The sequence below is a fragment of the Thermothelomyces thermophilus genome, chromosome 1 (genome assembly GCF_000226095.1).
Source record: "Thermothelomyces thermophilus ATCC 42464 chromosome 1, complete sequence".
Taxonomy (NCBI): domain Eukaryota; kingdom Fungi; phylum Ascomycota; class Sordariomycetes; order Sordariales; family Chaetomiaceae; genus Thermothelomyces; species Thermothelomyces thermophilus.
Window position 1 is genome coordinate 8,925,458 of NC_016472.1, and position 26,276 is coordinate 8,951,733.

The window sequence follows — 26,276 nt, forward strand, 5'->3', positions numbered from 1 at the left end:
GCCGCAAGTACGGTCAAGTGAAACCCGAGGTTCTCAGGTACTCCGGAGCCATTGCCCAATCATGTCGACGGTCCTGCCAAGTTACTGACGACAGAAAAACTGACAGGCTACCTGCACACAGATCGTCACTGCTAGCGGTTAGGGTAGTGCTTACCCTGTAGAGCTTGTTCTACACAGCACTTGGTATTTCATTGCGGTTGCCAAGCCTCACGGCGGCCCGCACGGTGTCTTATCTGATGATCTGATTATTTCGTTCGGGAATAGGCAGACAAGGGTTGATAGTGGGTGGGTATCGTTCTTGACTCACCATCACCGCCTTCTCTCATCCACAAGGCCTTCAGCTAACAAATAATGTTCACAATCTGCTTCTGATAGCTCATCCATTGGCCGGGTCACCTCTCAAAGGGACCCCGGGAAAACAGCTCATCGCGTGCATTAACTTCGACTATGTTTGCAAGAGGCGGTGGCGCCTGGAAGAGAGCATCCTCGGCAGCCCAGGTAGGAAATTTCAGCGCCCGCCCTTATTTTCAGACCAAGCTCGTTCAGGCTGACTTTGCGATCAGAGCTCTATACGCACCCAGAAGGCCCGCCACTTATCCACGGGTGACAATGGCGCTGGTTCTGGAAGGACGGCTGCTGGTTCTCCCGGTCCGTCTGCCACAGACGCCAAGCAGAAGAGAGAGTCGGATAGGGTTCGAGACACTCACTCCCATCATCTCTCAACCCTGCTAACTCGCCGGTAGCAATTCCTGATCTCGGTGCTTGAGTCATCCGCCACCAGGCGCGACGCTAAGGCATACCTGCAAACCTTTGGTTCTTCTCCCGGCTCTGGACCAAGAAAGACGCTCGCGTTTACGGCCGTTTTGCATGATGGACGCCGCGGTCAAGATGATGCGGCGCGGTTTGTTCAGGGCCCGGTGAGGGTCTCCGTCGCTGACACAGCAGAGGTACCGCATATTGCCATTGTGAAGCTCAGGGATCCACAAGCTTGGGATGACGCTCTACTCAACGGGGTTTGCAAGACCCTCACCCAGTTGCGTGATCTGGGTCTGCGCAGCGTCATCGTTCTCGATTGCGACCCAGGCTTGAGCAATGGCCCGCAATTGCAGCAAATTATCGCCGAACAGACAGGCCGTATCATCACAGCCATTGGCCGGTACGGTTCCCCAGGAGCGCAATCGGTAAGCTCCGCCGTTTGGAAAACCGACGGGACGTCACAAGAGTTGTCCTCGGTTTGCAGTACGACGCTTTTTGTCGGATTTGGGGAGAGTTTGAGCACGCCGCTCAGACACGGGCATATAGTGGTGGTGCCACCACACGCGCTATGCGAGAAAACCTTAACCTATACGGCAGCTGATGCCAACGAAGTCATTTTTGCGCTCACCCGCTTCTTCTCGGGTCTTCAGTTCGACACGCAGGCTACCACGGAGGGAAAAACAGAGGATCGGTCGAACACCAGTCACGTGCGGAAAGCTTTGGTAGACCGAATCATTGTCATCGACCCTCTCGGGGGTATTCCGGCAAGCAGGCGCGGAGATGGCGCACGGGTATTTGTGAACCTGGAAGAAGAGTTTGACAAACTTCGAACCGCTCTTGCTCCTGAGAATCAACCTAGCCAACCGACAAGTATAGCGGACTTGCCTGTTGACCCGAGAGCCAAGCACGTGGCAAACCTAGAGCTTGTTAAGAAGACGCTGGCGATACTCCCCTCCACGGCCTCAGCGGTTATTACCAGCCCAGCCGAGGCGGCGAACCGGCGAGCGGCACCACCTAAACAGGAGGCTGAGGCCTCGGTCGGGCAGTTTGCGGGGGAGGTAAAGACCAGAAGGTGGCAGAACCCGCTCATTCACAATCTCATCACCGACAGACCCATCTACTCGGCCTCCCTGCCCATCGGCAGGGTCAAACCCGTCGGCCGAAGCGCCGAGATCACGTTGACCCGCATGCCCACAACTACCCTCGTCAAGAAGGGCCTCCCAGTTACCATCTTCCCCGATCCGCGCTCTGGGCCGTGGACGCCGCCGAAGCCGGGTGCTCCACGGCTCCGACTCACCGACACGTGCGTCAGCCTCCCGCGGCTCGTCCACCTCATCAACGACTCGTTCGGCCGCAAGCTCGACATCGAGCACTACTTGCGCCGCGTCCAAGACAGCCTGGCCGGCATAATCATCGCAGGCGAGTACGAGGGCGGTGCAATCCTGACGTGGGAACGGCCCTTTGGCATGGACGAGGAGACGGCCTACCGCACGGGCCGGCTGGTGCCGTACCTGGACAAGTTCGCCGTGCTCAAGAAGAGCCAGGGCGCCGGCGGCGTGGCCGATATCGTCTTCAACGCCATGGTGCACGACTGCTTCCCTCACGGCGTGTGTTGGCGGAGCAGGAAGGACAACCCGGTCAACAAGTGGTACTTTGAGCGCTCCTGTGGCGTGAGGAAGCTGCCCGAGAGTAACTGGGCCATGTTCTGGACTACGCCAGAGGCGGCCACGAGCGAGCAGTTGTTGAGGGACTATGAAGATGTGTGTCGGAACATTGTACCGTCCTGGGACGATACGAAACCGGCGGATTGATAAAGAACGAGGCACGTGGGATATCTACGAGACCTATTCGAGGCGCAACACTTCCATGTCAAATCTACTCTGTAAGAGGAGCAGCTTTTCAGGGACTTCAGAAATGCTGTTCATCTCGATATGCTGATTCTCTTGTTCGCGCCCTCTTTGGAACGGTGACTAGTTGCAGTTCACTCAACCGTTGAACTCCCGAAGTTTGAATTGTGATATTCCGCTCTGGCAGACGTTAAAGAGGGCATACCATGCCTTGTGGCCGAGTTTGCCCGGCTAATGGCAGATAGAACTGGTTACCCCGATATTCTGACATGCCCAATCATCTCGCTTCTGGTCTCGATACAGCAGGGATTGACAGTCTCGAATGTGGGGCCTGTTTGCGCCTTGGCCCCCCCCAAACACCTACAAGGCAGCGATAACTGCATCACAAAGCTTCTTTCATCAGCATTACGCATCTGGTCAGCAAGAAGTACCTTCCTCGTCGCGCACTTTGAGAAGCAGATTTCGAGTAGTCCGCGACTTCAAAGCCGAAAATGGATGCGTTCAAGGGCCTTCAGAAGAGCCTCACGTATGGATTCCCTTCCCCACGCGAGAACTTGCCGCCCCCCCCCCCCTTCCCACCCCCAAACGGTCGAGGGAAAGTGTCAACAAGATGGCTGACATCGATGCAGCTCGCTGGGTGGGCAGATTACGCCCTTTGCCTCGCGCACCTTTCAATATACCAAGGAGCAGCTGGGCCAGGCCGATGACAAGGTTAGCAACATCGAAGAGATCGCCGTGCTTTGGCCGAGATAAGCAATCTCTAACACAGAGTCAATCAGACCGAGCTCCCTCCCGACTATATCGATCTCGAGAAGCGTGTTGATGCCCTCAAGGCGGTCCATCAGAAGATGCTCGCCGTAACGTGAGTGGTTAACTCTGCGCACCTCCCCCCCCCCACCCTCCCGATTGTCTGCGCCCTCCCCTAACCGCTCTGTTCCCCTCCAACAACAGGTCGCAGTACTCCAACGAGGCTTACGACTACCCGCCCAACATCAAGGAGACATTCCAGGATCTGGGCCGCACCGTCAGCGAGAAAGTCGCCTTACTGTCGAGCGCCACGTCCCCCGCCGAGGCCCAGGCGGCCCTGACGGCCCCTCCCAGCGCCAAGCCGCAGCCCAAGACGTTCCACCATGCCATGGCGCGCGCGTCGCTGGCGAGCAGCCAGACGCTGCACCAGCAGCACACGGGCGCGGGCGAAGACCCGCTGGCGACGGCGCTCGAGAAGTACGCGCTGGCGATGGAGCGCTTGGGCGAAGCTCGCCTGGCCCAGGACGCCCAGGTGCAGAGCCGCTTCCTGGCCGGCTGGAACACGACGCTCAACACCAACATCCTCTTTGCCACGCGCGCCCGCAAGGCCGTCGAGAAGGCCCGCCTCACCCTCGATGCCGTCAAGGCCCGCGTCAAGGGCACCACCTGGAAGCTGGGCGGCGCCTCCTCCCCGCGGGGTGCTGACCCGCATGACGAGCACGAGCTGAGCCCCGAGGCCCAGGAGGAGATCGAGAAGGCCGAGGACGAGTTCGTCACGCAGACGGAGGAGGCAGTGGGCGTCATGAAGAATGTGGGTTTCCCCTTTATTTTCTTTTTGTTCTCTCCCTTATCGTTGCTACTCTCTTCCCCCCACCTCTCCCCCCCCTTTCTTTTGCACCCGACTCCTCGGTTTCCTGTTTTGATTCCCGTCTGTACCAAATATTTCATCAAGCAAGCACTGAACTGACTGGATATCGCGTACTACTACAGGTCCTCGACTCCCCCGAGCCGCTGCGCAACCTGGCCGAACTGGTAGCCGCGCAGCTGGAGTTCCACAAGAAGGCGCACGAGATTCTGAGCGAGTTGGCGCCCATCATCGATGGGCTGCAGGTCGAACAGGAGGCAAGTCGTGCTTCGGCCTACGCGTTGAATTAAATCGGAGGGTAGCGAGACCGGGCATGATTTGGGCCATGTTTACTGACACGCCGCTACCACACCCCAGGCGAACTATCGCAAGAGCCGAGAGAGCGCTTCCTGAGCGCCGCGGGACGGGGGAAGAGACAGCCCCATAGCTCGGGGCCGCCTCCAACCTGCTCAGTCGAGGCATAGGGCTGTGCCGGCCTGGTGCGAGCGAGTTGAAGGGGCCTGTCAAAAGGGGGGGGGGGGGGAGGCCATCTCACCGCAGTGTTTCTGTTTCGTCGGTCCATATGTAGTTTGCCTGTTTCGTCCATGGTTATTGCACTCTGTCTTTTCTGGGCTCCTCCTATCAATCTTTGGGACGGTTTCGGCTCACGGGGTCGAGAGAATTGCTACTTTTTAGACGCAAACGCAATCCGATGTTGGTTTCCAGTACCCAGCCGTTTCGAACGATGAATGTGCCAGTTCAGGCTCCTGAACACAGCTGTCAAATGTTTCCCAGTGTTGTTGGACAGAGAAGTGGCAGGGACCGGTTCATCCCCTAGCCACTCCTTGAGCCCGGCTCCTCTATGATCCAGACAACGCCAAGGTCCTCCAGACTGCGAAGCACCGCAACCGTCACGATAGAGCTATCCGCAAGCTCGATCAGACATTCAATCAAGGGCGTGTGGCTCAGTTGGTAGAGCGTTCGCTTAGCATGCTTCAGCGCATGCGAAAGGTCCTGGGTTCGATTCCCAGCTCGTCCACAGCTTTTCGCAGCATCACTACCACCATCACCAGCATTCCGGGAATCACGTTTGCCGATGTCTAGGTTTGGAAGAAAATATTTTTGGACCAGGCGTGTGAACCATTGTTTTTTTTCTCTGATATGTAATATAATCGGATCTTCACGCGTCATGTGGGAGTCTTTCTTTGTTCCGAATCCAATGAATACGAGGGACAGAGTCAGCAATAACATCTGCAAGCAGGCGGGGTGGATACAGGAGATAGTAAGGTGGAGTATGTAATCCGTACATTACTTACAGAGTATGTGACCTGTATACGGAGGTATCACCAGCATTTTCCGTACGTAACGTAACGCCCCGCTTCAGCCTCGTTACCGCCAAGGACCAACGATTGGGCCGCTCCAGATCCCCCTGCAGCTTGAGGTCATCCTTGCCAGTGTGCAACGGAGCTCCTCCCCAAGATTCAGCCCACTCTGCATTGCATCACCCAGCGACCCGTTCCCAGCCGTTAGTCACGCTCATTCTCGGCGCTGGGACGCAAGAGCTCCTCAAGATGGTAAGTACCAGCTATAGCAATTCTCGGTCCTTTTTGCGAAGTAATCACCTGCTTCTCGTGCTAACCTCTCTCTCTTATTTTTTTTTTTATTTTTCTTGCTTGCAGTTACCCCTCGGCCTCCTCAACGCGGCGCAAGGCCACCCCATGCTGGTCGAGCTCAAGAATGGCGAGACGCTCAACGGCCACCTCGTACAGTGCGATACGTGGATGAACCTCACGCTGCGCGAGGTCGTGCAGACCAGTCCGGTGAGGTTCCCTTCCCTCCAGGACGGCCAGATGATGCCCTGGCCGCGATCCCGACTGCTTTCCCCTTCCGACTTGACGGCGCCGGGGTCTGTTTTACTGACTGGACACTTTTGGGCGATGTTTAGGAGGGCGATAAATTCATGCGGCTGCCAGAGGTTTACGTCAAGGGGAATAATGTAGGTTCCGCCCCGGTTGGCGAGGGATTGGTGATGCGCGGCGCTGACTGGACGGCTACCACTGGGAACAGATCAAGTACCTGCGCGTCCCGGACGAGATCATCGACCATGTGAAGGAGCAACAGAGCCAGCAGGGCGGCTACCGCGGGGGCCGCGGCGGCGGCGGACAAGGGAGGGGAGACCACGGCGGTCGGGGTGGTGATAAGGGCCGCGGCGGGAGAGGACGAGGAGGAGGAAGAGGCGGAAGGGGTAGGGGTTCATGAGCATGCGTACGGGATGTGGCGTTGTCGGATGGTTTAGGGTACGGGTGAAGAAGAATCTTGTGAAAGCAGCCGATTGGCACGGACAGACACCTTTGCAAAACCAAAGAGGAGGTCTGTTTGCAAAGACGGAGAAGGAGGGGAGTGAGCCGGGAAAGCCGTCTTCCCTCGGTCGTCGGCAGGTGATGCGAAGGAGTGGCGCTGGTTTGGTTCGGTGGCGGCGCGGGAAGATTGTGAAGCGCCCGCTTTAGGGCTCTGGAACGGCGCTGCGCATGTGTCGCAGCTGACGAGAGACCACATATACCTTCAAGGAGCAAAACGATTACGAGAGTAGGGGATGATGCATGAATCTACATAGTAGGTCCTCGACGTCTGCTGCCCACGTGACCTGCGGTTGTTGGTTGACTGATGTCTCGTTGCGTTGCACGATCCATCCGTACGCTACTCCGTATAGTCGAAACTTACTTACCGCTCTCGTTTCTGCCGGCAGATTCCGACCGAAACCAAGAAATGCATCAACATGCCAACGATACCAGCAACCTCAGCGACGCTGGTATCATCAATATTTAACAGGACCGCCTTTCTGTTTTTTTTTCTCCGTGACGTTCTGGGTTGATTTATTTTTTTACCGGGAAATTCTTGGGCAAAACATGCGCATCTCGACGGCTTTGATGCTCCCACGCTCTAACGCTCCGAGGCTACAAAGTGCTTAACGTCCTTTTTGAACGCGTTCTCGACTCGTCTGACTCATGTCGGCCAGGCGCATAACTGTGGACACACTCTCACGAGCGTTATGTCCGTCAATTGATGGGCTGCTACTGTCCAATGCTACTACCGCATTGCCCCTACGCTCAGCCAGACGTGTCCGTGTCACCCAGGAGCAGCAACACGAGACCGCGCCGGCAATAGGACTCCTCAACGGCCAAGCGCGCACTGCACATACCGACGGGTCTCCGGCGGGACAGCGTGCGCGGCGCGAGCGGTATCCGCAATGGGCTGCGGCTCCCCAGGCGCGGCCGCCCAAGCGAGTGCCGGCCGAGAAGAAGCCGCAGCCCCCGCCAGCATTGCCGCCGTTCCCAGGCTGGGCTGCAGTGGAGGTCGCACCGCTGCGTACGACGAAACCCCTGTCCCAAGATCCCTCCGCTGTAAGCAAGACGGACCCCGGAGCCCAGCAGCAGGACCACCCCGGGGAGACGGCAACCCTAGCCGACCAGCCTCCGGAAGGCCAGCCTCCGGGAAAGACAGGTCTCACAAGCGCGGACGCGCTGTGCCGGTCCAAATCGGATCTCCCGCCGGAGACGGCCGGCGCCCCGACGCCCGTCATCTACGAGGCGCTGCGCAGCCTCCGAGGCTTGGAGGGCCAGGGCAACAAGATCCGACGTCTGGTCCGGTACCTGGTGGAGGAGCGCGGCGAGCGGCCCAACGTGTTTCTGTACGAGGCGCTGGTCACGGCGAACTGGGACACGGCAACGGGCTCGGCCAACGAGCTGGCCGAGATCTACAAGGAGATGAGGACGGCGGGGATCCAGCCCTCGCCCGGGTGGTATCACAGTGCACTGAGGGTAAGTCTGTGATGGGGGGGAGAAGGGGGCCCTAGCTGAGTGTGTGCAGACGTTGGTTGGCTGACTCGGGCCAATAGCTGCTGGCGATCCATCCGGATTACCTGACCAGGAATACGTTTCTAGCCAAGATGAAGGAGCAAGGGATCGAGCTCGGCGACGAGGGCAAGTTTAGCGTCGCCGTGGGCTTGCTGCGCGACGGCCAGTACGAGATGGCGCTGGACTATTGGGACCAGCTCCGCGACGCGGGGACCCGGATCCCCGAGTGGGTGTCTTCCACCTTCGTCTACGTCCTGGCGATGCGGGGGTTCGTGGACGAGGCGGTCCAGCTGTTCCGCCAGGTCCTCGATGCGGCGGGGGGCAGCGCGAGCGCCGTGCCTCTTCCCCTCTGGTCCTACCTCTTGGACGAGTGCAGCAGGAACCTGCACTACGAGGGAACGAGGCTCGTCTGGGACGAGATGGTGTCACCCGGTAAGATCAACCCGGCGGACGGAATCGCCCTCAACGTCCTCAACACGGCGGCGCGCCAGGGCGACACGACGCTGGCAACCGCCGTCATCGAGCTCCTCTCGGCCCGTGAGGTCAAGCTGGGTTTCCACCACTACGAGCCGCTGCTCGAAAGCTACGTGAAGGCGGGCAGCCTCGAGGGCGCGTTCCGGGTGCTGTGCATCATGAACGACGCGGGCGTGCAGCCGGACCAGTCCAGCACGCGCTCCCTGTACGCGGCGCTGAAGGAGGGGCCGCCCGACTTGGTCGACGAGGCCATCGGCATCCTCCGCCAGCTGGAGCGCGTGCCGGTGGCGGCCATCAACGTGCTGCTCGAGGCGCTGGCCACGGGTTCGGGCGGCGACATGACCCGGACGCTGGACGCGTACCGGCAGGTGTGCGACCTTTGCCAGTCCGGGCCGAACCAGCAGACCTTCGCGCTCCTGCTGGACGAGTGCGCCAGCGCGGAGCCGGCCGTCTTCCTCGTGTCGGAGATGGACCGGTTCTCGGTGCGGCCCTCGCCCCCCATCCTCGACAGCCTGATCCGCTGCTTCGCGCTCGACGGCAACCTCGACGTCGCGCTGCTCTACCTCGACGAGATGAGCCGCCTCGCCACCGGCGGCTCGCCCACCTGGGTCAGCCGGCGCACCCTGCTGGCCGTCCTGCAGCGCTGTCACAAGGAGAAGGACCCCCGAGCGTCCAAGCTGGTGGCCGAGGCCAGGCGGCGGGGCATGACGCTCTGACTCAGACCGAAATCGCCGGTACCTTGGAGTTTAGGAGGGCAGTCAAAAGGCCCGTGGTACCAGGCCACCCGATAACGAATCTGTGCATTCCACCGATACACAACAAGATACGTGTACATGCAAAGGCGAGACATCGGTCAAAGAGGCTTTTCTTCGAACCGGCATGGACCACTGAAGCCTACGAGAACATGCAAGGTAGGTTGTGATTTGGCTTTGCGGGGGCGTCGGAGAATGGGTTTGTAATCCGGCGGTTTCCAGATCCGAACGCCGACGCGACAAACGACTGGATCAGTGACGCGCGTTGATGTTGTGCCTCACCTCGCATTAATGACCCGACATCATCTCCCGCCGTGGCCCAATCAGTTTGGCGAAGATATATGCTTGTTGTTCGCTGCCGGTTGCGCACTTCTTACCTACTCCGTGGGCAAGCAATGCAAGATAGGCAAGGCAATTTCAACTTGGAATCCTGCTGCGTCTGAGCTTACCATTGCGTGCGAGTATCATTCTCCCATCATCTTGCTCTCTTTGCATTGGCGAATTTATTTATCAACACTGAATTGTTTGTCTTTTGCACACCTCCCGTCCGTCCACCAACCGTTTGGCATCGAAGAACGAGGCGAAGCAGGGGGGGGTTGGGTTGGGGGAGCAAACATCGGAATCGGCTAGGGTCGAATTGGTGGATGACACGGAGGCCTGGGAAGGATTCTTCGGAAGAAGTGAGGCGGGAATTGGGCGCTCACACGCGATTTGCTAGCCCAGGCTGCCTGAGCCACGCGTCAGCATGCCGACTTGCCGTTAGGCAGTTCGGGGATGCAGGGGTGCAGGAAGCCTGAGGGTTGCGGGACTCGCGCCGCTGAGTCGGGACCTGCCCCGCCGGACGGACTGCTTTGTGCACATATGCCTGCTCTCCACTGGTTATACTGCACCTACCAGGAACGGTTCAGTGGCCGGGGTTAGTTAGGTTCCTGCCATGGAGCTCTTATCTTGCTTGATCGCCCTGCCAGGCTAAAAGTACCTGAACCATCTCACCTCATCACCTTCACTGAAAGCTTCCCGTCCACTGAAGAGGGTCCGTCCTTGACTTTTCGACCCCCCCCCCCCCCCCAAAATCCCCGGATTCTTCTCCAGAGCCGGTTTCCCAATTGCATCTGCTTCCCTTCATCTTCGTCTTTGACCCTGTTCCGGTGATGGCCTCTATACACGCCCAACTTCTTCTCAGCGGGTAGTGGCTACCTACCTCACCTCTTACCTTATCTCGACTTGGATTTCATCGTTTGTTCGTTGCACGGGAATAAACTGGGATTTCGCGAATCGACGCTTGCCATCCGCAAGCTCCATTGCATCATCATCAATTTCCCCGCCCGCGCTCTCCGGCCGAAACTAGGGTTCATATTCTGGATTGTCAAACTCAACCAAATTTCGAGTGTTTGGTTTCAAAGCCGAATCCAGGGATAATACTACCTGCCTGCGTCGGAATGGCATCGACAGAGGGTTGGGACGAGCCTGATTCGTCCCAGGCCGCAAAGCGGGAAGAAGCCGGTGGATCGACCAGCGGGTACCTGGCCGATGGCGATGATGTGCGGCTCCCGGATCCTCGACTGGACGTCGACGAGGTCAACGAAACGACAGGCCTGTTGGGCGCCGGCCCCCACAGCAACGGCGCTCATGGAGGGGCGCCCGCTCCCTCCGGGGGCAGCGGATGGTCAGGGGACGAGGACTTTGCGGGCTTGCCGTGGTGGAGGAAGCCATCCGTATGTTGACATGCCCCGCTGCTGCTGCTGCTTGCTCGACAGCGGCGAGATGCGGACGAAACCTTGAGGTTGACTATTTTTTCTTCGCCCGCAGGTTTGGTTCCTGCTTGGCCCCTACGCAGTCTTTGCGCTCGCATTCGGCGGCTCGGTCGTCCCAAAACTGAACTTGTATGGAACTCCCCCGTCTTCCCGTTCGCCCCGTTTCATTGCGGACGCCGAGTGAATACTATACTGACCGACATCCAGAATCATTGACCTCGTCTGCAAGCACTACTTTGCTGACCGGTCAGCCGCGGACCCGGACTTCACCTTCACACCGGTGATTCCCGGAGGGAACAACCGGCAATGCTTCATTCCGGAGGTGCAAAAGTCCGTGGCCACCTTCTCGCTGGTGCTCAACGTCACCGCCGGCGTCCTGAGCTCGCTCACGGCACCCAAGCTAGGATCGCTCTCGGACCGCTACGGCCGCAAGCGCATGCTGATTGTCTGCTCCATGGGCGGCATCATATCCGAGATCATCACCATCCTCGCTGCCAGGTTCCCCGAGACCGTTGCTTACCAGTGGTTGCTGCTGGGCTACTTCTTCGACGGACTCACGGGCTCTTTCACCGCGGGAAGCGTGCTGAGCCATGCGTACACGAGCGACTGCACTCCCCCATCGAAGCGTGGTGTTGCAATCGGCTACCTGCACTCGTGCCTGTTCACCGGCCTCGCCATCGGGCCCCTCATCGCCGGCTACCTTGTCGAGTGGACGGGCTCGCTCATTTCCATCTTTTACATCCTGCTCGGCTGCCACATCTTCTTCGTGACCTTCATGGCATTCATCATCCCCGAATCCCTGTCTCGGAGGCAACAGCTGCTGGCGCGCGAGAAGCACGCGCGCGCGGAGGAAGCGCTCGCGCCCGCGCCCGCCTCCGAGTGTGCCGACATCGCGAGCTCGCGAATCCCGCTGCGGCAGCCGATCAGCCGCGTTGTACACTCCATCTGGGCGTCGAACCCCCTCGCGCCGCTGAGCATCCTCTTCCCGACCGGCCCCGGCACGGCGCGGCTGCGGCGCAACCTCCTGGTCCTGGCCTTGATCGACATGGTCATCCTCGGCACCGCCATGAGCGCCGGCTCCGTCATCGTCATGTACGTCGAGTACATGTTCGAGTGGGGCAACTTTGAGAGCTCCCGCTTCATCTCCATGACCTCGATGGTACGCGTATTCACACTGGTCGGCATCCTCCCGCTGATCAACTACCTCTTCCGTAAGCGGCCGGCCGCCAGGCGCCTGCTCGAGGACCCCCACTCGCCGCCGCCGCCGCCGCCGGAGAAGAACCGCGGCGCGGACGAGGTCGACATCTGGATTCTTCGCGCCTCCCTCGTCTCGGACGTCGTCGGCTCCGCAGGCTACATCTTTGCGCGCTCCGGGCCGGTCTTTGTCGCGTGCGCCGTCCTCACCGCCTTCGGCGGCCTGGGCTCGGCCACCGTCCAGGCCGCCGTCAGCAAGCACGTTCCGCCTCAGCGCGTGGGTCAGATGCTCGGCGCCATCGGGCTGCTGCACTCGCTGGCGCGCATCTTTGCCCCCATCGTCTTCAACCAGCTATACGCCGCCACGGTCGAGACGTTCCCGCAGGCCTTCTTTGTGCTTCTGACGTCTCTGTTCATCCTCGCCCTGGTCGCCTCGTTCTTCCTGAAGCCTCATGGTACGTTATTTTTTTTCCCTATTTTATCGAGTTGTGTGTGTATCTCTTTCTCTGAGCCGAGCATGCTGACTGAGGCGGCAAACAGTGTTCATGACGGGCGACGGCGAGGCAGTCCCGCGCTCGAGGGAGAACTCCGTCCGCGCGCGGCAGGATGCGCTGGAGGATGAGGAGCTTTTACCTGGTGTGTAAAAGGTTTGTATATATGCGGCAGGCTTTTTTTTTTTCAGTGTGTCGAGAAGAGGCATGGAAGAACAAGGTGCATCGAGATCCACGATTTCGCGGTTTTCGGAGTGGCATGGGTTTCTAGATGAGCAATGGCGGCGTTTTGTGAGGCTATTTATTTTCTTAGAGGGAGGACGAATTTTAATTGAGCAGTATTGATGTGTATGGAAGCCATTCACATGCGCTGGTTCTGTCAACTATCAGACGGAATTTTTCGGGTCGTGGCATGGCTGATGATTAGTGCTTGACCCTCTCCGGGCTCCCCCTTTCGGGTGTTCTACACACTACGGAGTACGTCGAATCAAGACCACTAACATGTTGTAAATACACCTACACCCGACCCCTCAAAGAGCAGGAGAGAAAGGAAAAGAGTAAGCCTCAGCTGAGCGAAGAATGGGATAGGCATATAGTATTCTTCGTCATGGCCCATAAAAAATATGATGAGTCGGTCAATGCTCTAACTACTCCGTACGGAGCATCTGCCTTGGACTCGGCAATCTCTAGGCTGTCTATCACTGACGAACCTGGGCATGCATTGCAGTGGAATCGGCGCCGTTCCTGGCCACTTCCCAGTTTCCACTCACCTAACACAACGGACCCTGAAATCACACCATTCAACGCTCAACCCGCTCATAAGGTGCCACGTATAAATTTATCCGGCACTCGCCTTGGGTTTCAAAGCCAACTCCCATATCAAACAGTATGATCTCAATCAGGAGATTTTGGCACAAAACACCCGGCCTATTGCCCTCGACAACAACAACAACAACGACGACGACGACGACGACGACGACGACGACGACGACGGCACTCAAACGTCAGCGATTGGCATTCCAGGCCGCGAGAATGCGCAGCACCTCGTCCTCCTCCACAGCGCAACCCGGCGCGCAGCAACAATCACAATCACAGGGCCACCAAAAGAAGCCCATCTACTTTGGGCCCTTTGAAGTGACAAACCAAGTAAGCTTTTCAGCGACCACTGTAACACATAACAGTTACCCTCCTTCTTTTTCCTCTGCTTCTCTTTCATCTTTTTTTTGTTTATTTTGTGTTTTTTTCTTTTTCTTTTCTTTTCTTTTTTTTTGTTTTCCTTTTCTATTCTCTTTGTAGACTAATTCTAATAATAACCGCCCCCCCCTCCCCCCTCCTCATCTTCGTCTATCCATTCTCCGACTACTAACCGGCCCCGCCAGGTCTTCCTCACAACCCCCCACTCCTTCGCCCTCGTCAACCTCAAGCCCCTCCTGCCGGGCCATGTCCTCGTCTGCCCGCTGGTCCCGCACCGCCGCCTGACCGACCTCTCCCCGGTCGAGCTGACCGACCTCTTCACGGCCGTCCAGCGCGTCCAGCGCATGCTGGCACGCCACTACTTCCTGGGCCCCGCCTCATCCTCCTCCCCTTCCTCCGCAGCAGCATCGCTACCACCACCACCGCCACCATCACCACCATCGTCATCATCATCATCATCATCGACACCATCAGCAGCATCACAACCATCACCGCCCGGCCACCACCAGCAGCAGCAGCAGCAGCAGCATGACGGGCAGGCCCCGCTCCGCGAGGGCGGCCGCGGGGGCGAGGAGGAGCGGGGGTCCTTCAACATTGCGCTGCAGGACGGGCCCGAGGCCGGGCAGACGGTGGCGCACGTCCACGTGCACGTGATCCCGCGCATCCGCGGGGCGACGGCCAAGCCGGCGTCGACCCCGTCGGACGCCATCTACGAGCAGATGGCGGCCGAGGAGGGCAACGTCGGCGGGGCGCTGTGGGACCGGGACCGGGAGCGGCAGCGCGAGAGCGGTGATGGTGGCAGGCCGGTGCCGGGGGGCGGGTTCCCCCGTATCGAAGACGCCGCGCGGGTGGCGAGGGGAATGGAGGAGATGGAGGAGGAAGCCGGGATCTATCGGCGGGTCTTGGAGCAGATGGAGGCGGAGGGCCTGTGACGAGTCTCGCTGGAAAAGGAGGGGCTGGATGACCGGGAGTGGACGCGAGGAGGTTTATTATTCTAGGTTTAGGTTCCAGGGGCCCGAGAGGGATCCTAGGCTGAGAATCGTCGTCGGGTTGAGGCGGCTGGAACGCTTGGGGGAGAGGCCGCGGGTCCGGCATACTATAACGGCTAGACCGGGTGTGTACGGCATAGATACGGCCGCCAAGATCGACGCTGGGCTGGTACAGGTATTTATATTTGTATGGGATATAATATATATACATATACACACAAGAAACATCCGAGGATACCCAGCCCTATCACGGAATAAACAATCCCAGGACAAGATGAACGTAAACCATTCATACCCTACCATTCTCCTCATCAACTAAACAACAGGGGAAAAAAAAAATCTGAACACTGCCTCCCAACCGTACAGTATTGTAACCTATATATGCGTTCCATGACCGTAACACCGTCCCGAACCGTCACAATGCCCCGCAAACCACCCATCATTCCGTGTCCGAGCTTGCAAGCCATGCCGTCGAAGCAACGAACGTCTAATCCAACCCTGAAAGACGGTCAAGGCTACCCAGCCCCAACGACTCAAAGCCCGAGCCCATTTCGTTCAGATTCATTCCCCCAAACACAAACACGGAGGAAGGATCGCTCACGCCCGGATTTCCGCTGCTCCCGCCTCCCTGGGTTTGGCGCTGGGTGGTGGCACCCGCGCCCGCGCCCGCGCCGAGCCCACCCCACGTCTGGAAGTTCTGCTGCCAGTTCATGCCGTCCCTGAGGTACCAGTCCTGTCCGTCGACGGCGTAGAGAGAGCTGGGGGAGAGTTGGCGGCTGCCACCGCCGCCGCCGCCGGCGGAGCGCGAGGACGGCGGCGCCGAGGGTGCCAAGCTGGTGTGCGCGCGGACGGGGGCAAAGGCCTGCGTGTAGCTGGGCATGGTCCGCGTCACCGGCGAGACGGCCCACGAGTTGTTGATGGGCGACAGGGGCTCGCCCATGGACATGGTGGTGGAGGATGGGATGGCCAGGGGCGGCGCCATCCGTCGAGCGTCCTGATGGCTCTGCATGGTCTGCAGGCTCGGAGACACCCCGGATGATGATGATGATGCTGCCACGGTGCTGAGCATCTGCGGCGCCAGGCTCCTGGCGGGGGTGTCGAGCGCCATCGGCTGGCCTGCCGGGTTGCCGTCGTGGGTCGGGGACCGGTATTGGTCGTGCTCGTTGGTCGCGGGCGAGCCCGGGGAGGAGCCGCCCGCGTGCGACTGTGGTGGCGACTGCGTGGCCGAGGGCCCCGATCGGTTCGGCGAGGGGACGTCGGAGATGCTGACGGTGCCGTACTTCTCGTCGGTCCGCTGTAGCACGAGGGCGGCCTCTTCCGGCAGCTCGACCTTCCACTTCCGCGCCAGCACGCTCAGGGTGCTCAGCGCCCTCCGCGCGCACAGCCAGTCCTCCGCGATCTCCTCGAGGTGCTTGACGCCGTGGATGATGTCTCGCTTGGCCGTCTTCTCGGGCAAGTGCAAGATGTGTATCGTGCAAGCGGTCTGAACCATGTAGACGGCAATGTTGCAGATCTGCCTGAGATCGTACAGCTTCTTGTAGAGGCGCATGAGCTTGGAGATGGCCCCCGCGTTGGCGCTGCATACCCGCCACGGGGAGACGTGGACGGGCAACGGAGACGTCGCCGGGGTGTACTTGAGGAACGCCTTGAAGAGGTGGATATACTGTAGGTGGAAGAACATGCTGCGCCGCGTTAGGGGGCCCCCGCTGTCCACAACAAAAAAGCTTGGAGGCTTGCTTTCGGCTTCAACTTACTGCATCAGGATGACATGAGGCAACTGGCCATCCTTCGGCTCAAATTCGTTCGGCAGCTCCTTCTTCCACTCTTCGAGCCGGCGATGGAGCTCGCTCAGCTTCTTGATCTCGATGTTCTTGCCGGTCGACCGCCCGATGTGGTTTGGGTGGTAGAAGAAGAGCAAGAGGTCGCTGCTGATCTCGCAGAGCTTGCTCAGGTGCAGCCCGACCGCCCGCGTCCGCGCTGGCTGCCTCAACGACTGGTCGAACCCGCCGTCCGTGTAGGGCGACCACATCTCGGCGTCTTCCTCCGGGAAGACGTCGTACTTGGGAACGTTGTATGTGTTTTTGGGGATCTGCGGCAGCCGGCCCAGATAGTTGGACCAGCACTTGTCGAAGAGGAAGCAGCCCCAGAACGTTATCCGGCGCGCGTCCACCTCCTGCTCGTCGAGCGGGCTCTTGTCCTTCGTGGTGCCCCCGAGGTTGAGGTTGAGCCCCATGTCCTGCGCCATGCGGAAGCTCATGCCGCTGTACACCCATCCGTTGGCCTCCCGCCCGCAGCCGGCTTCGCGGACCGACATGAGTGCCAGGGCCTGCACCGTGGTGAGCCTGGGCTTCGCGTACTCGTCGTTCTCGACAATGAGCCGCTTCGCCTCGGCAAAGAAATGGTCGCCCTTGGTCTTGCTGTCTCCGGGAACGGCAAATGCGCCGGCCACGTGGGTGAAGTGGCAGCCGAGAGCCAGCATGGCGTTGACGAGCAGGGGCGAGCAGTAGACGGTGGTTCGCGGTTGGCCGGGCGGCTTGCCCTTGAGGAAGTCTCTATAGAAGAGGGACTTGGAGAGGGTAGCAAAGTAGGGATAGTGCCAGTTGAAGTACATGTTGACTAGGTGAACGATCAATTGCCTGTCCTTGGTGACCTCTGTCCAGCTGGTGACCGGGTCCTCGACCGAGAGGCCGGCGTCGGGTTCTGGGGGCTCTTGGGGCTCGTTCGCCTGGTCGCCCAGGTAGATCAGATGCGAGGTGCCCCCGAAGTAGCGAACCGATCCGTTCTCGAGGCGAAGCTCGCCCATCTTCCGCGCAATCTCCCTCTCGCCCTCCACCGGCCGGTCGGCGGCGCCTGTGAGGTAGTCGTCGTCCAAGCCGCTGCCGGCTCCCTCCGCATCTGCTGCTTCCTCGGCCTCGTTCTTGAGTATGGACTCGGCGACGGCGTCGAGGCTGTCGCAGGTCCGTATCCTCCTCGTGATGGCCGGCACGTCCTCCTCGGCGGCGTTCAGGATGGCCTCGATGAGGATCTGGAGGGTCGAGCTCTTGGCCTTCATGGTGTCGGTCTTTTCGCGGTAGACGCCCTTGCGGCGGTGGTCCGAGTTCGGGTCGTACACGCATTCGGTGCCGTAGACGCTGGCGCAGGCCGCACAGCTCGGGAGCGCGCCATCGCACTTGGACTTCCTCTTGCGGCACGCAATGCAGGCCGTACTGACACATCGACGTTTTTGGTTGGCCGGGTCGGCGCCGCGCCGCTGTTTCTTCTTGGACGACGGGGGCGGAGGTTGCGGCGAAGTCTCAGCGACGCTGCCGTGGCCGTCCTGCCCGCCGGCCTGCATCGAGGCCGGGGGGTTGTCGAGGCCTGCCATTGCTGCCGGTGTGGTGCATGCGACAACTCGATGCGCGGTCGGCGCGGTGATGCGGTAGACCCGCGATGCCGGCGACGGTGGAGAATCGGCCGTGTTGTTCCTTGACTACGCTGTGCAATCTTTTCGTCTCTGTGGCTTTTCTTGTTTTCTTTTTCTTTTCTTTTCTTTGTTTTTGTTTTCTTTCTTCTTCTCTCTTTTTCTTCTTCTTTTCCCTTTTTTTTGCTGTGAGTGAAAGAGATGTCAAATTCACTTTGTCCTGCAGCGCCCCCAGACTGATCTGATCGAGAGCGCTTCTCAGCAGGGGATGCGGGGGCCTTGGCTGGACAACTTCTTGCCCAGTGAGGGCCACAGCACCGGGGGTAATCCGCCCTAGGTCAGTAACAGTTAAGGTACCCACTCGCAGTTACAGTACCTTACGCGAGTTCAGGCGGATAAGGTCACCAAACCAACGCAGAACAAGGAGCGAGTTCTCAAACAGTGGACCGATTTACAACCAAACTCTCCCCCACTAAGTTATACGTAGGGTGCGGTAACTAATATGAGTTCATGCAGGGCGGCAGGCGTGGGGAGCGCCAACCGCAGATGCCAGCACACAACACATTTATACATCAGTACGGAGTATACATACATACGGATTACATACGGATTTTACCGATGAGCGCACGATCGGCACGTCACCTCGAAGTAAGGCCTCTCTGGCTTTTGTATCTTCTGCCGCCGCCCGCAACACTGGCCGTAATTGCTTACTTGCAGCAGTCAGGTCTGGACCGGAGGGGAAAGGCGGGTCAGCCCCGCGTTTTCTCAAATCGCGCGCACACAAAGTTCTTTTCTGGAAACAGCAGGGAACTGCCAGCCGCCTCGCTCTTGGTCGCATGGGGTTCTAATCTCCACGGACGGCTCGGCATGCGACGATGTGCCTTGGGATTTGCCAGAACCGGGGGGGTTAGGAAGGCAACAAGTTGGAAAAGGGACGAAGCTAAGTGGCTGGAGAAATGGGAGGCGATAAGGCGATCCGGCCTATTCCACCGTGTCCGCTCAGTCAGGCAAGTCCAGGTGCCAGCTTAAGTCGCTGGCATCCCAAGGGCTTGAAACGGAGAAAATTGGGCCACGACCACGATGTCTCGGGAGCGAGCCGATCTGTTGACTGTAAACGAAGAGATACCACCCGAAATCTATGTACCAAGTACAAGCGATGTATGTAATCCGCGCATACTAAGTATACACAATGCACAATACCCCGACCCCTACCCCTGATAAGGGTGCGTCACGTTCCCTCAGCAGAGCAACTACCGCCAAGATTGGGGCACGAGAGATCAGAGGATCCACAGGGCTAGGCTTGCCTTGTGCGTGGGGGTGGTTTGATTCTTGTTTCAGCCCGCCTCTGGTTGGTCACGGAGGCCAAGGACTCGCTAATTGCTTAACCGTTAACTATTCTATTACTTTATATGAAGTACGCGAGTGATTTCTCGGTTGTTACTTCGTATAACCCAACTTCACACGCCCGAGTTTTGAACATCACCAAATCACTTCCTCGTGGCCAGGTACATCGGCACATAGCTGTGGAAATCATTATCCAGGTTGGAGTCGAGGTGCGGGATTTGAAATCCAGCGCTGCGACGATTGAGGTCCCCGCCGCCCATGTTCTATCCAATGTAACTCCTCATTAAGAAGGCATGATTCGAGTTGGCATTTTCCGTCCAACAGGCGTCTGCCTGACTGCCTGAATGGATGTTGCGCTCGTCGTCAGCTTCGTATGCAGTACGCTCCTTCCCTTTCCACCCTCGGCCGTGGCACCTACCTTGCGATTCTACTTTGGGTGGTCGAGATCTGTTTCTGAGAACCTCTTCTGGCCCGAAACAGCTCTGGGCGAGTGCTCTGCATTGAAAGATGGCACCGTATCCGGCTGCTTTGCAACCGCTGAAACTATTGTGGCACCCAAAGCAGCAGCAGCTCTGCCCCCTTTCATACCTATTCATCTATCAGCGGCGTTCTCAAAGCCGTAGAATTGACACCGGGTGGGCTCTTTTGTTTCGCCGGAACGACTTTCAGGTCGAGACGGGCCCTGAAAGGGTTCAATTCGCGACAATGTCCAACTCCAATTCCTCAGCCATCACCGGCATACCTTTGAAAGTTGTCGGACAACACCCTTCCAGGCCTTGGCCACGTCGGAACCATCGCAGTCGGGCCAGCGACGGCCGACACGCCGTTATTCCCAGATTGTACCGCAACGGTTGCGGCCCGTCGTGTCAGGCTCACCCTCTTGCAGTGCAGCAGTTACTGACCCCGACTGCAATCGGAGATGCGAAAGCCGATATGTTGGACGCCAGATCAACCCCCGGTGTAAGAGCGAATGCCACCTTCTCAATACGAACGAGTGCCGACACAGCTCCCGGTCGATCCGGCGGCCGCTCCAATTGTGCTCCCACAGTCACCGCCTCTCCTACGACTGCCGCTACTGTCGCAGCAAAATCCTGCTGCGGGGCGAACCCGGATTGGCCCATCCTTTAACCGCTACACTACTCACCACACCGATGGTGACGGCGTGCCCCAAGGGATCTAGGGAAACGGCAACGGGCCGTTCCAGTCCTGCGTGGAGCTCCCTGCATCCGATCTACACTAGGCCCATGCTGGAACTCAGGACCACACTGCCACGGAAAGTCACTTCCGAGCAAGAGACCTACGTGACAGCGAAGGGGGGGGTTGCGTATTGTTTCGTTAGCGCGATGTTGCCGGCGGAAATGACCCTTAGAGATGCCTTTTATTCTGAGAAAACCAAAGCGGCTTGTCTAGTCGCATCTTGTGTGGGTTGGACAGGCCAGGCCTGCCACGGACTCACTTGGGCGGCGAGGCTCCCCATCAAACGCTGTGATTCCCAGCTGCACAATCTCGTGAACTCCCTTGTGGCAGGGCGTCCGTAGAGGGCAGGCCTTCGCGCTCCTACAGTTTTCCTTATTCCCGTCTTTCCCGGCGCTCGGCTGGCCTCCCTAATTATCGTAGCTTTCAAGCGTTCTTCTCTCTCATCCCTCTGTTTCGCGAGGCGAATCTAGCTTGCAGTTGCAGAGGCGGGAACACGCACGAAGCTCGAGGTCAGTCAAGCCAAGCATTTTTGCCAAGATCATCCCATGCAAGAGCATGGCATGCCTGTGGCTGCAGCGAATGTCGTGCAGCACGGGGCAATCTTGGCAATATCGAGGCCAATCTCCTCGATGGGGCACAAACTTCCGGTCTACGGCGCACACGGCAATGAGGAGGATGGATTTGGCCTCGACCCCGATCCGCGGGGATTACTCGGCTGTAGCCGGGGTAAAACTGCGCGCGAGATGGCTACGCTAGGGGGCATTGCGCTACCACGGACGGATGATACGGAGTACATACAACGTCAACGTCGGGTTGCATCCGGTTTCCAACCCCACCTGATGTCCAGCGTCTTCACTTTCGTGCTCGTGGACCGAGAAAAAAAAAACATGGACACGAATCCGCCAAAATGCACTCCCAAAACGTACAATTGTATCGGGAGAGCAACTCACGACAATTTCGGGAGCCGCGGTAGAGCAGACTTGGATAGTATACAAGATATAATACGCCAGCGTACTGGAACAGCCAGTCTTATACCTGCTGGCTCGCAAAGAACTTTTTGGACTCGGCACACCTCTCGCTCTTGCAGCCCGGACATCTCAGTCCCATCTGCGTCGAACATGGGACCCTGCTGTCGAGATGCGACTTGGCCAGGTCGGCAAGCGCCTGAATAAACACCGGGCTGCCGTTCAGGCTCTCGACACGCTTGACCGTGTCGGCGTGCCCTGATTCGCCAATCACCTCCTTGTCAAGCTCGTAGAGCGTCTCAATGTGGTCCGAGGTAAACGCGATGGGGATGAGAAGCAAGTCCTTCTGGCCCTTGGCGATGTAGTCCTCCACCGAGGTCGACGTCTGCGGGCCGAGCCAGGGTTGAGGGCCGACTTGAGACTGCCAGCACAGTCGCCAAGGGTTGGCGTTGCCCAGCCGCTGCATCACAGCGTGGACAGTGGCGGCGACCTCGGCCGGGTACGGATCGCCTGCCGCATGTGTCAGCCAATGTATTTCGTTTGGTGAAAAGATAACGCGCGTCAGACGAGGGGAAACTGCCTACCCCTGTTCACCACCGACATGGGCAGACTGTGTGCCGAGAAGAGCAGCACCACCTTGTTCCTCCTCTCCTCCGGATACTCCAGCAACTTGGCCTCGATGTTCTGCGCAAACGCCTCGACGAGGCCCGGGTGTGTCGGCCACCGGTCGATCACGCTCCACTTGATCGTCCCGTCCGTCCCGTCGTTCCGCAGCGCGGCCTTGCCCTCCAACCTCTGGCGCCACTTCCACAGCTCGTTTAGGCTACTCCCCGTCGTCGAGCACGAGTACTGCGGGTACTGGGTGAATGCGACGGCGCGGCCCCCGCGGCCGTTCCCGAACCCGTCGGCCAACATCTGCCGGTACATGTCCTCGGTGAGCGGGTTCGCGTAGCGGAAGGCGACATAGGGCATATGCGGTGCCGTCTCGGGCGAGATCTTATCGAGGATTTTGCACATCTCGGCGCACTGGTGCTCGGACCACTTGCGGATGGGTGAGCCGCCGCCGATGGCCGCATATTGTTGCTGGATCTTGGGCGTGCGCCGCTTGGAGAGGAGCGGGCCGATGTAGCCCTGGAGCCGGCCGAGAGGGATGAGATCGCCATCGGACTGGAGGTGAAACAAAGCGTTAGGCGATCGGTCCGGGCGGCCGTATTTTGGAGCACCGGGGGGGGGGGGGGTTAACTCACGAATAGTCTGCTGAGGAAGTCGCCCACTTCATCGGTCGTCGATGGGCCGCCCATGTTGAGAAACACCATAGCCGTTGGGCCCCGCCCAGAGTCTTGGGTGACTGGATGAACCGGCGTCGCGAGCCATCGTGCCTGTTGTGCAGAAGGTTTTGCCAGCCTATGAGGCCGGAGTGGCCGCATGGCGGCCGGGAGACGAAGCGCCATCTCGAAGCGGAACACGGGAATCCGAGGCGAGTTCGCAGTAAAAAAAGAAAAAAAAAATGAAAAAGAAGCGCTGTTAGTCGTTGCAGTAAAAAAGATAAACAAGAACAAACGGGATTGAGACAATCCCTAGGGCCATCTATCAATTTATTCGCAATGCGTCAGAGGAAACTGACGATACCTTGGTTTCAGACAGTGGCGAACGGAACAGGAGGCCAGATCACACTCCGCCCGCGACTTTCGCGGCAACTCGGCGGCGGTACGATCAAAGGCCGACTTTGCCATCTTGGCATCGGCGTTGACCTTGCAGATCGGCCGGGATCCCTTTTGGCCAATCGCAAATGTTCAATTGCACAGCTTGCCTTGTCGTCTGCGTCACATGTTCTGGCGTTAGGCAGGCGCGTCAGCCTAGCATCACGTCGCGTCGCACCTGCACCTTCAAAGCCCGTTGGTCAGCTTCGGCACGAACATGCCCAACTTCTCGCCCAAAGCCAGAACTTTTTAGTTTTGTGCATCGATTTGGAAATTACGTGCGCTTGCTAAATTAAATTTCTGCTCATCAAACAATGGCGTGGGAAGGTGACGATGATAGACGTCCGGATTCTGACGAGGGCGAGGAGGAGCTGGATGAAGCCGTAGGATCTTCCGGTCAGACGTAATGTCAATCTCCGCTGACTGCCCATCAGGATTACAAGACGCAAAAGGATGCGGTGCTGTTTGCGATCGACGTGAGCTCTTCAATGCTCCAACAGCCCGTTGCAACAGATAGCAAGAAGGCGGACAAGGATTCGGCCATCACGGCAGCCCTGAAATGCGCATACCAGTTTATGCAACAGCGCATCATCGCGCAACCAAAGGACATGATGGGTATCCTCCTCTTTGGGACCGAAAAATCAAAGTTCCGTGATGAAGCTGGAGGGCGCAGCGGGTCTGGGTATCCCCACTGTTACCTCCTGACGGACCTTGACGTTCCTACTGCCGAGGACGTCAAGAGCCTGAAGGCGTTGGTGGAAGAAGGGGAGGACCCAGACGGAGTTCTCGTCCCCGCGAAAGAGCCCGCTTCCATGGCCAATGTGCTCTTCTGCGCCAACCAGGTGTTTACCACCAACGCTCCCAACTTTGGCTCCCGAAGGCTGTTCATCATCACCGATGACGACAGTCCACACGGGAACGACAAGGCTGCGAAATCGTCGGCCGCGGTACGCGCCAAGGATTTGTATGACCTTGGTGTTGTCATCGAGCTGTTCCCCATTAGCCACGGAGGGAAGGACTTCGACATGGCCAAGTTTTACGACGTATGTCGCCCTTTTGCTCCCGACTGCGTGTATGCTAATTTAACATACCGGCAGGATATTGTTTACCGCGATCCAGCAGCCGAGGCGGGGTTCGTAGACCGAGTCAAGACGTCCAAATCAGGAGACGGCATCAGCCTATTGAACTCGCTGATCTCGAACATTAATTCCAAGCAGACGCCAAAGCGGGCGTACTTTTCCAACCTGCACTTTGAACTTGCGCCTAACCTCACGATATCGGTCAAGGGTTACTTGCCCCTACACAGGCAACAACCCGCGCGCACGTGCTACGTCTGGCTTGGCGGCGAGCGGGCACAGCTTGCGCAATCCGAGACCGTAAGAGTCGACTCCACGACAAGGACTGTTGACAAGTCCGAAGTGAAAAAGGCATATAAGTTCGGGGGTGAATACATCTACTTCAAGCCCGAGGAAGCGGCGGCGTTAAAGAACCTCGGCAGCAAAGTCCTCCGGCTAATCGGGTTCAAACCACGCTCCCTGCTGCCCATGTGGGCCTCAGTGAAGAAGTCCATTTTCATCTTCCCGAGCGAGGAGCATTATGTCGGCTCCACCCGTGTCTTCTCCGCGCTGTGGCAGAAACTGCTCGAGGCGGACAAGGTTGGGATCGCATGGTTCGTTGCCCGCGAGAATGCACATCCCTCTATGGTGGCCATCATCCCTTCCAGGGCACTGGATGACGGGTCTTCGGAGACGCCTTACCTCCCGGCCGGGCTCTGGCTGTACCCGCTACCGTTTGCGGACGATGTCCGAAACGTGGACTTGACGATGCCGCCGAGACCCGCCGACGAGCTCACCGACAGGATGAGGCAGATTGTTCAAAACCTTCAGCTGCCCAAAGCCATGTACAACCCATCGAAATACCCCAACCCTTCTCTACAATGGCATTACAAGGTCTTGCAGGCCATGGCACTGGATGAGGACGTGCCGGACAGCCTGGACGACGCGACGATCCCGAAATACAGGCAGATCGACAAGCGCGTCGGCGGGTATCTCGTCGAGTGGAAAGAGGTACTCGCCGAGAAGGCCAATGCGCTCATGAAGAGCCGCGCTGTGAAGCGCGAGTCGGAGGACGACGGCGGTGAGCGCCCGGCAGCGAAGCGCACCAAGGTCGCGCCAAAGAAGGCCGACAGGGGACAGATGAGCAACGCGCAGCTTAGGACTGCTCTGGAGCAGGATACGCTCAAAAAGATGACGGTTGCGGAGTTGAGGGACATTCTGGCTAGTAAAGGCATCAGCGCAGTGGGCAAAAAGGCGGATCTGGTTGAGAAGCTGGAGCAGTGGATCGAGGAGAACATATGATCTTGAAACGGTTTCTTATTCTTTGGAATGTGTGTATTGCAGTCGGTACGAAGTATATTCTGTAATGATGCTACTTCGTCAGGGACATGCCCTTCCCATGGTTTAGCGTTGCTCAAAACACGTTGTTATCCGAGATGCTCTGGAGCTGAAGTTCCAAGGCGTTTTTGGAGAGAGATTGCGGAACTCCAAACATAAGGTAGAGAGAGATATTCCTCAGTCCGCACTAAACAAGGTCCCTGTTTAATAGTTACACAGCAATGGAGATCCATGCACTCCCGCACGTCTGGATGCACCCACCCTTGCTGCTCTCTCGGCCCCGCTTTGGTCTCCTTCCACTCATTGCCAGTTCTGACTGGTTCGCAACAACGCATGTCCTCGTACGTCCGCACGCAGCCACTCCACTTTACAATAGAAACT

At 58.5% G+C, this 26,276-nt stretch overlaps 9 protein-coding genes and 1 non-coding gene across 10 annotated transcripts; 8 read left to right on the forward strand and 2 right to left on the reverse strand.

The window, feature by feature from the left end:
- The first annotated feature begins 317 nt into the window (after window positions 1–317).
- Window positions 318–2,806, forward strand: MYCTH_2298982 (uncharacterized protein). Its single transcript, XM_003660495.1, has 3 exons — window positions 318–498; window positions 564–692; window positions 744–2,806. The coding sequence occupies exons 1-3, from the start codon at window positions 448–450 to the stop codon at window positions 2,565–2,567; spliced, it is 2,004 nt and encodes a 667-aa protein (XP_003660543.1). The 5' UTR covers window positions 318–447; the 3' UTR covers window positions 2,568–2,806.
- A 15-nt stretch (window positions 2,807–2,821) lies between these two features.
- On the forward strand, window positions 2,822–4,949 carry MYCTH_2298984 (uncharacterized protein). Its single transcript, XM_003660496.1, has 6 exons — window positions 2,822–3,129; window positions 3,233–3,314; window positions 3,383–3,465; window positions 3,555–4,161; window positions 4,341–4,472; window positions 4,573–4,949. The coding sequence occupies exons 1-6, from the start codon at window positions 3,095–3,097 to the stop codon at window positions 4,606–4,608; spliced, it is 975 nt and encodes a 324-aa protein (XP_003660544.1). The 5' UTR covers window positions 2,822–3,094; the 3' UTR covers window positions 4,609–4,949.
- A 199-nt stretch (window positions 4,950–5,148) lies between these two features.
- Window positions 5,149–5,233, forward strand: MYCTH_t17. Its single transcript has one exon. It is a non-coding gene; the product is annotated as a tRNA-Ala (tRNA).
- Window positions 5,234–5,656: 423 nt separating this feature from the next.
- MYCTH_2298987 (uncharacterized protein) lies at window positions 5,657–6,850 on the forward strand. The gene is made up of 4 exons (XM_003660497.1): window positions 5,657–5,768; window positions 5,874–6,014; window positions 6,140–6,190; window positions 6,262–6,850. The coding sequence occupies exons 1-4, from the start codon at window positions 5,766–5,768 to the stop codon at window positions 6,451–6,453; spliced, it is 387 nt and encodes a 128-aa protein (XP_003660545.1). The 5' UTR covers window positions 5,657–5,765; the 3' UTR covers window positions 6,454–6,850.
- A 260-nt stretch (window positions 6,851–7,110) lies between these two features.
- Window positions 7,111–9,402, forward strand: MYCTH_2298988 (uncharacterized protein). Its single transcript, XM_003660498.1, has 2 exons — window positions 7,111–8,012; window positions 8,090–9,402. Exons 1-2 carry the CDS (start codon window positions 7,200–7,202, stop codon window positions 9,236–9,238), a joined length of 1,962 nt encoding a protein of 653 aa, XP_003660546.1. The 5' UTR covers window positions 7,111–7,199; the 3' UTR covers window positions 9,239–9,402.
- A 939-nt stretch (window positions 9,403–10,341) lies between these two features.
- On the forward strand, window positions 10,342–13,200 carry MYCTH_2298990 (uncharacterized protein). The gene is made up of 4 exons (XM_003660499.1): window positions 10,342–10,989; window positions 11,084–11,157; window positions 11,236–12,677; window positions 12,763–13,200. The coding sequence occupies exons 1-4, from the start codon at window positions 10,714–10,716 to the stop codon at window positions 12,864–12,866; spliced, it is 1,896 nt and encodes a 631-aa protein (XP_003660547.1). The 5' UTR covers window positions 10,342–10,713; the 3' UTR covers window positions 12,867–13,200.
- A 406-nt stretch (window positions 13,201–13,606) lies between these two features.
- MYCTH_104936 (histidine triad-like protein) lies at window positions 13,607–14,921 on the forward strand. Its single transcript, XM_003660500.1, has 2 exons — window positions 13,607–13,859; window positions 14,093–14,921. Exons 1-2 carry the CDS (start codon window positions 13,746–13,748, stop codon window positions 14,837–14,839), a joined length of 861 nt encoding a protein of 286 aa, XP_003660548.1. The 5' UTR covers window positions 13,607–13,745; the 3' UTR covers window positions 14,840–14,921.
- Window positions 14,922–15,245: 324 nt separating this feature from the next.
- On the reverse strand, window positions 15,246–18,532 carry MYCTH_2298994 (uncharacterized protein). The gene is made up of 2 exons (XM_003660501.1): window positions 16,651–18,532; window positions 15,246–16,578 (listed from the first exon to the last, which is right to left on the reverse strand). The coding sequence occupies exons 1-2, from the start codon at window positions 18,258–18,260 to the stop codon at window positions 15,384–15,386; spliced, it is 2,805 nt and encodes a 934-aa protein (XP_003660549.1). The 5' UTR covers window positions 18,261–18,532; the 3' UTR covers window positions 15,246–15,383.
- A 3,105-nt stretch (window positions 18,533–21,637) lies between these two features.
- MYCTH_2298996 (uncharacterized protein) lies at window positions 21,638–23,532 on the reverse strand. Its single transcript, XM_003660502.1, has 3 exons — window positions 23,050–23,532; window positions 22,387–22,969; window positions 21,638–22,312 (listed from the first exon to the last, which is right to left on the reverse strand). Exons 1-3 carry the CDS (start codon window positions 23,251–23,253, stop codon window positions 21,867–21,869), a joined length of 1,233 nt encoding a protein of 410 aa, XP_003660550.1. The 5' UTR covers window positions 23,254–23,532; the 3' UTR covers window positions 21,638–21,866.
- Window positions 23,533–23,647: 115 nt separating this feature from the next.
- MYCTH_2298998 (uncharacterized protein) lies at window positions 23,648–25,988 on the forward strand. The gene is made up of 3 exons (XM_003660503.1): window positions 23,648–23,885; window positions 23,937–24,545; window positions 24,600–25,988. The coding sequence occupies exons 1-3, from the start codon at window positions 23,817–23,819 to the stop codon at window positions 25,857–25,859; spliced, it is 1,938 nt and encodes a 645-aa protein (XP_003660551.1). The 5' UTR covers window positions 23,648–23,816; the 3' UTR covers window positions 25,860–25,988.
- Window positions 25,989–26,276: the final 288 nt, after the last annotated feature.